At 29.0% G+C, this 10732-nt stretch overlaps 1 protein-coding gene across 1 annotated transcript; it reads left to right on the top strand.

Moving 5' to 3' along the window:
* Positions 1-641: 641 nt before the first annotated feature.
* LOC100207760 (UBA-like domain-containing protein 2) lies at positions 642-9732 on the top strand. Its single transcript, XM_065803591.1, has 3 exons — positions 642-850; positions 1350-1406; positions 9360-9732. Exons 1-3 carry the CDS (start codon positions 743-745, stop codon positions 9498-9500), a joined length of 306 nt encoding a protein of 101 aa, XP_065659663.1. The 5' UTR covers positions 642-742; the 3' UTR covers positions 9501-9732.
* Positions 9733-10732: the final 1000 nt, after the last annotated feature.

Raw genomic sequence — 10732 nt, 5'->3', positions numbered from 1 at the left:
TTTTCATCATTTCTATTTTTCTTTAGATTTTGTTAAAAGGAGGGGGTTACTTACACAGCATAGTTTTGAAAAGAAACTGTTTCAAACATAAAACACATTAAAATTTTAATCTAAAAATATTCAAGAATCAAAACAAGCAAGTTTATACTATAATAAAACAATTTTAGAGCTTTTAACTTACACAGTTTTTCTACAAACAAGAATATTAAAGATATTATATTTTTTAGTAACATTTTTTAACTATAACTTTTTTGATCGAATGATGCTACAGTTTAAACATAAAAGCATCAACAACAACAATAACAACTAAAAGATATTTAATTTTTGAAAGATTAAAATGTTTAAGTAAATAGGTATTTTATTCAACTCATGTATATAGATGCTTAATAGAGTAGCATTTCTTGCAGCCCCCGTGAAACGAAAATTTCTCATCTTAATTAGAGCGGTCATAAACTAAAAACGTGAAACAATCCAATCATTTTTGTTCAAAATATAAACAAATATCTATATACTACTTTTAGAATGTTTGTGCGTATACTATGGGAGATAATAATATTTATGTTTACTTGGCACATGTAAGTATTAGATTTTTTTTTTGATTTTTTACGTGTGTTTTATCTACGTTATAATGTATTAGCATCATTCAAATGTTATGAATAGAACGCTCGTGTGCGATTTTCATGAAACTTTTGCGTTGTAAAATCATAACAAAAACACACGTTATTATAAAGAATCGAAAAGAATGGATGGTCTTCGGGAGCAAGTTATGATAAATCAATTTACAATGGCTGCTGGTTGCAACAGGGAACAAGCTAAACAAATATTACAGGCCTCTCAATGGCAATTTGAGGTAAAAGTTACCAATGTATATAAAATACAGTTTATTACATAACTTAAAGACCTCTTTATAACTTATAAATGATTTTAAAACTTATAACTATAAGTATCATAATTTTGTGACATATTTATTGTGACATTATATATATATATATATATATATATATATATGTGTGTGTGTGTGTGTGTGTGTGTGTGTGTGTGTGTGTGTGTGTGTGTGTGTGTGTGTGTGTGTGTGTGTGTGTGTGTGTGTGTGTGTGTGTGTGTGTGTGTGTGTGTGTGTGTGTCTATGTATGTATGTATGTATGTATGTATGAATGTATGTATGTATGTATGTATGTATGTATTTATGTATGTATGTAAATATATACATATATATATATATATATATATATATATATATATATATATATATATATATATATATATATATATATATATTCATGCATGCGTATTTATATATATTTAAATATATAAAGGTATATTATAATATATATACAATTTTTTCTTAGGTTGCTTTAAGTATATATTTTCAAGAAGTTGCTATACCAAATAATTCACATCATGCTGTAAGTTAAAATTTGTTTAAATTTAAACAATTTTAATATGCTCATTGTTGAATCAACTGATACTTACATTACATGACAAATGTCTTGTGACATTTATACAGTTTATTTTTTCAGATTTAAAATGTTAGTTGAAGTTTAAAAATAAAGTAAAATGTTACAGATAAAATAACAAAAAAGATAAAAATTCACTCCAAATATTATGATACCCTTTTATTCTGTCATAAAGTATTATATTTTTTCTTAGAAATAATACCTGTTGCATCAATAAAGTTATTATAAAGTTATGGAAATAAAAACATTAGTTGATGCAATTAATATTTTCATTAGTTAAGTTTGATTTTTAATCATGTTGATTTTATATACTGAAAATGTTTTCGTATCTCAAAATATGTTACAAGAAATTATATATTTTTTATAATTTTATTAGTTACTGTAAATTTCTCATTAGAAAATTACATAAGACTGATTTTTAAAATTATTTTTTAGAAAGGAGCAATCTTTAGTTTGGTAATCTAAGGATGCTTAAATTATTTTCTTCATTTTTTTTTTAATAAATTTTAAAAGTTATTTATTTTTATGTCTGTATTTTGATATTAATTCAGATTTTTTAACTAAATGATTTTTTTAGTTTTTTTTTACAGACACCATTTAAATTTTTAAAGCAATTGTAAACTTGTAAATTTGTAGGATTTCTTTTTTCTTTTTTAAGTTTCTATATTTTATTATTCTTATGTTTTTATTTATTGGCATAAATATTTTCATTTCAAAAGCATTCTCAGGTCCAATCACATGCAAAAAATTAATACGATTACAGCACTCAGGAGCATTATTACAAAAACTCAACTTTATAAACAGCAACAATAAATGTATAAATTAAACAATTTTCCTTTTAATTGTCAATTCAAAAAGCTAATAGAATATCAAACATTGGACTAAAGTTCTTTAGTAAAATAGCTTTTTAGGTATGCAGGTTTATGCTTCTGATTGCTTTTAGAGTTTTTTTCACATCACATAAATGTCTTGATACACAGTTGATCAATATTTCTTTCAGTGAGTATGTTTGTCACAAACATGAACTTGCTTCCATATTTTTAATTTATAGTTATAAACTAATTTTCTCATCAAATTTTTTGTATTTTTTATACTTTAAGGGGTAAACAAATTCTATCTGTTGACCAGCCTCTCACCCCTTCCTCATTTATTAGGCTGTTGTAGATGTCTTTATAATACATTGTTTCCAGTTTATGATATTGAATGCTGGATCTTCTAGATTCAATGCATGAGTTTTGCTTGTGTCTCTGTTTTTATGACTAGGCAACTCATTTTATTATCTCCTAATGAGGGTACAGCTTTAATACTTAGTTTAATTGTTCTGAGGTGGCTGATAGTCAGGTTTCCCAAACCTGTATGGTAGCTCTTAGAGAGACTGGTTCCATCAACAGCTGTAAAATATCAGAGTACTAACAGTGCCATGTTGCACATGGATAGTGTCCCTGTTCGTACTTTTGGTGTGCATTGTCGAGGCCACATTTGGAGCCCTTTGTTATAGCTTAGGGTTTATTAATAGTAATGAGGTAATTGCTTGGACTATTAAATAGTGTACTATCTATGCTTTGAGTCAAGTTCTTTAACAAATTTAAAAATGACTAACATACCAAAAACTATAAAATACAAAAAAACCATTGTCATCACCAAGTTCTCTAAACCTATAATTCACTATTATTTGTGTTCTTCGAAGTAACTTTTCTGTTGAGTCTTATCTAGGGCTGTAAATCCTGGCTCGTGTTCGTGATCGGCTCGACAAGAGCTCGTTCATGTTCGGCTCGAATGGTAAACAAGGCGGGCTTGAACAAAAAATTAGGCTCGTTTATTAAACGAGCTGAGCTTGAACATCGTAGGCTCGTTATTATAGGCTCGATTAAAGCTCGAATATATATATATATATATATATATATATATATATATATATATATATATATATATATATATATATATATATATATATATATATATATATATATATATATATATATATTTATCCAATGCAATGAGAGCAAGACTTATATTTGTGAAAATGTAATTTGAGCTATTAGAGTGCAGTGTTTAATAGGAATTATTATGTTTGTGAGAGTTTACATTATGTTTGAACTTTGAACATTAAGTTTGAACATTGAACTATTAGTTTTAACTTTTATTTTGAAATATTAGATTTGTGGGATCTTATTTCATTATGTTGTTTATTTGCATGTTTAATAGACTGTAGGATTGTTTATGTTGTTTGTTGATTTGGACTTGCATTATTTACAGACGAGCCTCTAACGAGCAATTTTTTTTACTAAATGAGCTTTAAAGTAACAGCTTACAATAGTTATTTTGAGTTTTAAACCAGTCAAGCTCAAGCAATATGTAAAACAAGCCAAGCCCAAACAATACTAATCCTTAACGAGCCGAGGTCGAAAAAGAATCTCATGTTCGAAACGAGCTTGAGCCGAGCCTGAACACTCTTAATATGTAAACGAACCAAGCCGAGCCCTGGCAAGCTTGGCTCGTTAGGCTCGATTTACAGGCCTAGTCTTATCTCTTACAAAGTTCACCAGACCTACTTTTTTCTTTGCGAAATTAATTTGAGTTCAGCTGTCTTTTCTTGTGATCGTAGTGTTGATAGTAATTTTAATACTCAAAGACTTCAATAGTTGGAGTCTTTGAGTATTAAAATATCCAATGGGCATTTAGATTCATAAGAATTTACTCATTTGTTGGGAAACTAAGTTTGAATTCATCGACTATTCTTTTATGTGCTTTCAATTAGCACAACTTCACTCTATCGCCTTTCTCTTTGTTCTATATCGCTTTCCATCTCAAGACTGCACTCTTTTTGATGTTATTTCTTATCAATTTGACCAAGCTCTCTCTCTATCCATTAGTTAATATTGTTGTTGTTGGTGACTTTAATGCTCATCACACTAAATGGCTCGGCTCTAGTGTCAGTGGCTCTGCAGGCGTTAAAGCCCACAACTTTTGCCTTCCTCAATCTCTAATTCAAATAGTCAACTTTCCAACTTGCTTTCCAGACAATCCGAATCATTTGCCTTATCTACTGGACTTATGTCTTGTTTCTGATCGTAGTCAGTACTCAGTTTTTCCACATTCACCTTTAGGTGCTTTTGATCAGGGTTTGATCTCTCAAAAACTATTATCTCATTCTTCTTCATCATCTGAATCCCCCTATCATTGTACCTCTTACAACTACCTTAAAGCTGACTAGAACTCTTTCCATGATTTTCTTTGTGATGGCCCTTGGGTAATCTTTCTTCTTCCTGCTGATAAATGTGCTTCTTACATAACTTCTTGGATTCAGGCTGGCATGGAATCTTTTATTCCCTCTTGACGATTTCAAGTCAAGCCTCTTTCTTATCTACCAACAAAACAATTCTCCAGAAAACAGATGTCTGTTTACTATTGCTCTCTCTGATTGCTTGGAGGGGACATTTGAGCTTGAAAAGGCTCACAGTGGCTGGTGAACTTTAATTTGGTCAAAACCCAATATTTTTCAGGCAATTGTTATTGCAATCATCTAGATCTTTCTATATTTATGAATGGTAATGTATATGATGAGTCATTTCCCCATCATCTTCTAAAATTAATTCTTACTTCCAATTTTTTTGGAAACCATTTATCAAATTGATTGCAAAATCAACATCTGCTAAGGTTGCATCTTTTAATCGTGCTCGACATTTTCTTACTCCTGATTCTATTCTTTATGTTTATAAATCTCAAATCCGTCTTTGTATGAAATACTGTTGCCAAAATCTGGTGCAAATCTTCCATTGAAGCCATTTCTCTTTTAGACTAGGTGCAAAAATGCATTGTAAACATAGTTGGACCTGTTCTTGCAGCCAAACTCCAACCATTATCGCATTGTCGTAATGTTGCTTCTTTTTTTTTTTACCAATACTCTAAAGCACTGCTCTAAAGAGCAAGCATCTCTTGTGCCATATACTAAAATTTATTCTTGTGTTACTTATTTAATTTCTTATCTTTTAACTGTGACTGTTCTTAAGTGCCTCGAAAATTATTATTTGTCTAATTTTTTCCCCTCAAACATAAGTTCTTTGGAATTCAATTCTTTATCTTGCTTCCATGATTTATATAATTTGCAATCTTTTAAATCATCTTTCAATTTTTATCTTGCTCTATAAACTTCATCTTTTCTCATCCACTAACTTCCAACTCTAATGTGGTTGCTTGCAGCCTTGTTTGAAGTGAAGGTGTTTAAAAAAAAAAAGAAGACTTTTACAAAATGGAGTATGTTCTTTTTTTATTTTAATTTTTGATGTTGAGTTATAATATAATACTGTTTTGAATTGACAGATATATTGCAGTTTTATGTGTTATTGTTAAATGGTAATGTTTAATTTATTTTTCTGTCGGCCTGTATGCACAGTAATACAATTTAAAATTTTTTGCATCATTAGATCTGAATCCTACTGCATTGTCTATCTAATGCTGCATGCTATGCTCTTAGATTACCAAATCCAATTGATTTAATGTTATTAACTTTTTTACACCATCACATGGCATTTTTCTCTACACTGTGTTATTTGAATATTTAAATTTTAATAACTGTTGAAAAAATCAAAATATTTTAATATGTAAAAATTTTGTTATTTACACTGAAAATTAACACTGAAATATTAGCAGCACTGTGGATTGAGCTGGATGATTATCCACCACACTGAAGACTGCACTATAAAATCAAGTAACAACTTAACTCAATCAAAATTTAAGTTACAACCTAATGATAGTAGCATTTGAAGACTCTCATAAAAGAAGAATGGTCCCTTTGGAAGAGTATTCACTGGAAGAAAAGTGTAGAATGCCTCTCCAAAAGCAAATTATTCGGTGCTATCATTTCCTTGGACCAAAAATCAAAGGAAGAAAGGAGCGAACAGCGGAAATTTCCAAAGAAATCACCAAATTGTGGAAGAATAAACTGAATTTTCCTCATATATCTGATCAAGTTATACGAGCAAAGCTTGATAAAATACTGAAATGTTATGATAAATGTGTCAAGCGGGAAGCTACGTACCCCTTTATGAAATTTTTGATATTACTTAAGTGGATGGAACATGGTTATCTTCTGAGGACAAGCGATTGTACCATCTCCAAGTGGAAAGCAAAGGAACAGTGGGCTACTCTACAGGCCAAGCGGCCAGTAAAGAAATGATCCATCCCTCTAAAAGACAAAAACTTTCTAATAGATCATCAAACTCATCATCTTACTATCCTGGTTTTAGTGATTCTGACTCTAAGGCTGACGAAAGTGAATATGAAAACAATGAAGAAGATGAGACTACTCCTACACCAAGCAGAAAGCATCATAAAAGCAAATTGTAGTTAATTTGGTGACCAACACAAGAGAATCAACAAACAAAGCTGCTAACATATGCAAGCAATTGGCTCGTGAAAGCATTGGCATCCCAACACCATGTCAATCAGCTATTTACAAGTCAACAATCAAAGAGGCAATCAAGCTGAAAAAAGAAATGATTGAAAAGTTGCATATGGAAAGTTGGTCCTTACACTTTGATGGCAAACACATCAACGGAATCAATTATCAAGTGGTTGTCCTTAAAAATGAAAGAAGAGAAATCAAATTGGATGTCCTGAGCTTGGAAGATGGCAGGGGAAAAACTATTGTTCAAGGAATTTCTATGAATTCCTCTATGAATTTCGCTTATGGAATTCAATACAGATGATTGTTACAGATACCACCAGCGTTAACACTGGAAAAAAGAATGGTGTTGTTGTAATATTGCAACGAATGTTCACAGAGAAACACATCAACAAACCTCAGTTTATCAGTTGTCAACACCATGTATTAGATAGAATCTTCCATTTGGTGATGGATGAAGAACTTGGAAGTAAAACACAATCGCCAAACATCGAATATCCATTTATATCTTAATTGTTGAAGGAGTATGAACAACTGAAAACACAGTTTGATAACGGAATAAAAGTAATTCTCGAAACATCAGGCTGGAGAGTTGATATGAAATTTTTATTTCATCTCACTCGAATGTTCCAATTTTTTGATGAAAAGGGACATTTTCCATTGATCAGGTTTCAAAAATTACCCACACCAGCAATGCGAGGTGGAATTCCAAAGCTGTACTAGCGATCCTAGTCTTCATTTTAATTTCTTCAACAAGGACAGTTCTGCAGAGAGTATGTTGATTTATACTGTATGGCTGGGCAGACCATTGGTTTACAGACCAACTGTACAACAAAAATGACTTTAATACCTTGACTGAAGTACTGAATCCATACAAAAAGGCATTAAGCTCTTTGAAAATCACAGGAAGCGAGAGCCATCCATACTACAGATTCTCAGAAGTAATCAATGCGCAGGGCGTGCAATCAAAGTAATGAAGGAAATGTATTTGTCATGCAAAAATAATAAAAAAATTGCACCTTCTATTCCTTCTATGCAACAAGCAAGAGCATAGCAAGGTCAACGGTGTGAGTTATTGTTGGATTGAAAATTTATTGTATTACACGACTATGACATTCTAAATACATTTAAATACATAGTGGTACTTATGTCAAAATCGATTTTTCAATGGTGGGATGAACTTTTTTCAAAAGATATGCAAATAATAGTTCATCAAACTACAGTACATGAGCATGGGGTTGAAAAAAAGTCATGACCCTAATATGTATACACCTAAAATTTAAAAATGATTCGTGCAGTTATTGGTACTGACAAGATTATAGAATTGATTGAATAAAACAGAACATTTCTAATTGTATGTTTAAACAGTTCATTTCTGTTTGTTTAAACAGTTCATTTCTAACTGTATGTTTAGAATACAAGTGATTATATTTATATAAATGTGGATTACACAGAAATTTATTTAAAAAAGGATTAAAACTTAAGTATTCTATGTCCAGTTAAAAGTATATCGAAATGAATATTTCAGTATAACTTTTTTAACTGGAAAATAAACAGTTTTCGATTTGGAGTTTTTGTTTTCCTATTCAAGTTTTAATCTCAAATGTTTTTATTTTCTTTCTTATCTTTTCTATAAGTTGTTTATATAATATTTTTTTACTTTAAACAACGTTTTGCAAGGCAATCTAAGTTTTTGAGAACATGTTATCTTAAAATTATTTATGAAATTAAATTATAAATTAGTTAATACGTTTAAAATTTAAGTCATTTTATAAATTTAAAAGAATGTTGAATTAATTTTTAGTACAAAATAAAGAATTTAATAACTTTCTATTTCAAAATTTTATCATTATATATATACCCCACATATATATACTATATATATATTATATATTATATATATACTATATATATATATATATACTATATATATATATATTATATATACCCCACATATCCAGATGATGATGTTAGTTTTATATAGTTTAATGTTAAGTACAAATCTTATAAAAAGTTTTACGTAAGTCCCAGGTGCTAATCTTTAAAAAAAAAAAATTGTTATATATATATATATATATATATATATATATATATACATCTATTACATTTTAATGTTAACCCTTCATCATGAAACCAAATCCCAGATTGAGTGCAAATTTTATGTAACCGCTCAAGATTATCAGTATGTCCTGATAAAGGAGTACCAACATATGCTATTTAATAATAGCGGTGTTTTTCCGCATGATATATTATCAGTAACGTGTCTCTCAAATGCACTAATATCCTGAAACATTTTTAAGTACATGTAGATATTAATATAAAATATTATGATTGTTTTTACATTTACTGATTTTTGATTCTGATTTTTTGCTTTTTTGTAGTTTTTATTTATTTTGTTTATTTGTATTTATTATTATTTTAAAAAAATAATAAATAGTTAAATTAAAATAAAGTATTCAATATAAGAATTTGTTAAAATATTATTTTTGATTGTTTAGATGGTGGCACCGTGCAACACGCCTGCGACACCGCCAAATTTTCCAGATGCGTTACTTGCTTTTGCTAAATTACAAACAAATGAAAATAAACAAATATCACACTCAACTAACAACAATACAAGCACTATAATTAATAGGTAGCACATCAAAAGTGTTAAATGATCTTAATCAGTCTTAGTAATAATTTTGGTAATTATTTGGTTAACCGTATACAACCGTAATCAGCTGATGGCAAGACAGCTTAAAAGCATTTATTAAGAAAGTTTTTAAATTTTTATGCTTGCATATAACATTTGACGGAGCTTTGAATGTGTAAATATTGTAGAACAATGATGCGTTAAATAACGTTTTATAACACAATTTTTTAAATTAATTTTCCACCTTTTTATTTGCGCATAGCGTGGAAAGTACTATTATACCGCAGCTAAGCTAAGCATGCTGCACAAAAAGCCAAACGTTAACAAAAAGGTCAAAAAGGCCATATATTGAGATTTTTAGTCATTTGCCATCAAAATGCATAAACAAATGGCAAAGAATGTTAATTTTGAAATGCAGTTTATCAATTTTTTTATACTCAACCTTAAAAAGTTGTTTGAAATATGTGTAAAAAATGTGAATATTAAAAAAAAAATAACTCGTACCCATGTACAAATGTTTGTAAATTTTAAAATCTTTTCTAAAAAAGTTACATTTTAAATTCACATTTAATTAAATCATTATTTTTATGTTAAAAGATACATGAATTATAAAATATTTTTAAATAAAAATGTTTGCAAAATTATTTTGTTACGTCTGAAGTACCCGATATTGATGACGAGCATGTCCTATTTAATACACAGCCGAATATGAGTCGTTCAAAAGACAATGTGATTAAGTCTACTTGAAATTTTTCAAATTTAGGTAATTTTTAATAGAATAAATAATATGTATTAGTCTTTAAAGTAATTTGTCGTTGGTTGTGTTTTTCTATATCGTATTAGAGGATTTCTACATCATATAAAGATTTCTATATCATCTAAGATTTCATATCAAGAGGATTTCGAGATCGTTTAAGAAAATTTTTACATCTATATAAGAGTACTTATTTTTAAGGGTTTCTAATTATAATCGTGATAATTTTTGAAGCTATTATGAATTAAAAAAAAAATGTTTTATGTAGTTAATCACATTGGCTTCTGAACGGCTCATATGTTGCATAAAAAGGCCAGTTTTCAGCATTTCAGTTATTTGTCTGTTAGTTAATTTTAAAAAAGTTTTATTTAAGGACATATTGTAAAGTTGGAAACTTAATTATGATTATAATGGTGAATAAATGTTTTTAATTGTCTAACTGGCTATAAATTTAGAAAAAGTGAATCTAGTTTTTTTTTTCA

The sequence above is a fragment of the Hydra vulgaris genome, chromosome 08 (assembly GCF_038396675.1).
Source record: "Hydra vulgaris chromosome 08, alternate assembly HydraT2T_AEP".
NCBI lineage: Eukaryota > Metazoa > Cnidaria > Hydrozoa > Anthoathecata > Hydridae > Hydra > Hydra vulgaris.
The sequence above is the reverse complement of the archived record's forward strand: the minus strand, read 5'-3'. Positions and strand labels throughout refer to the sequence as shown.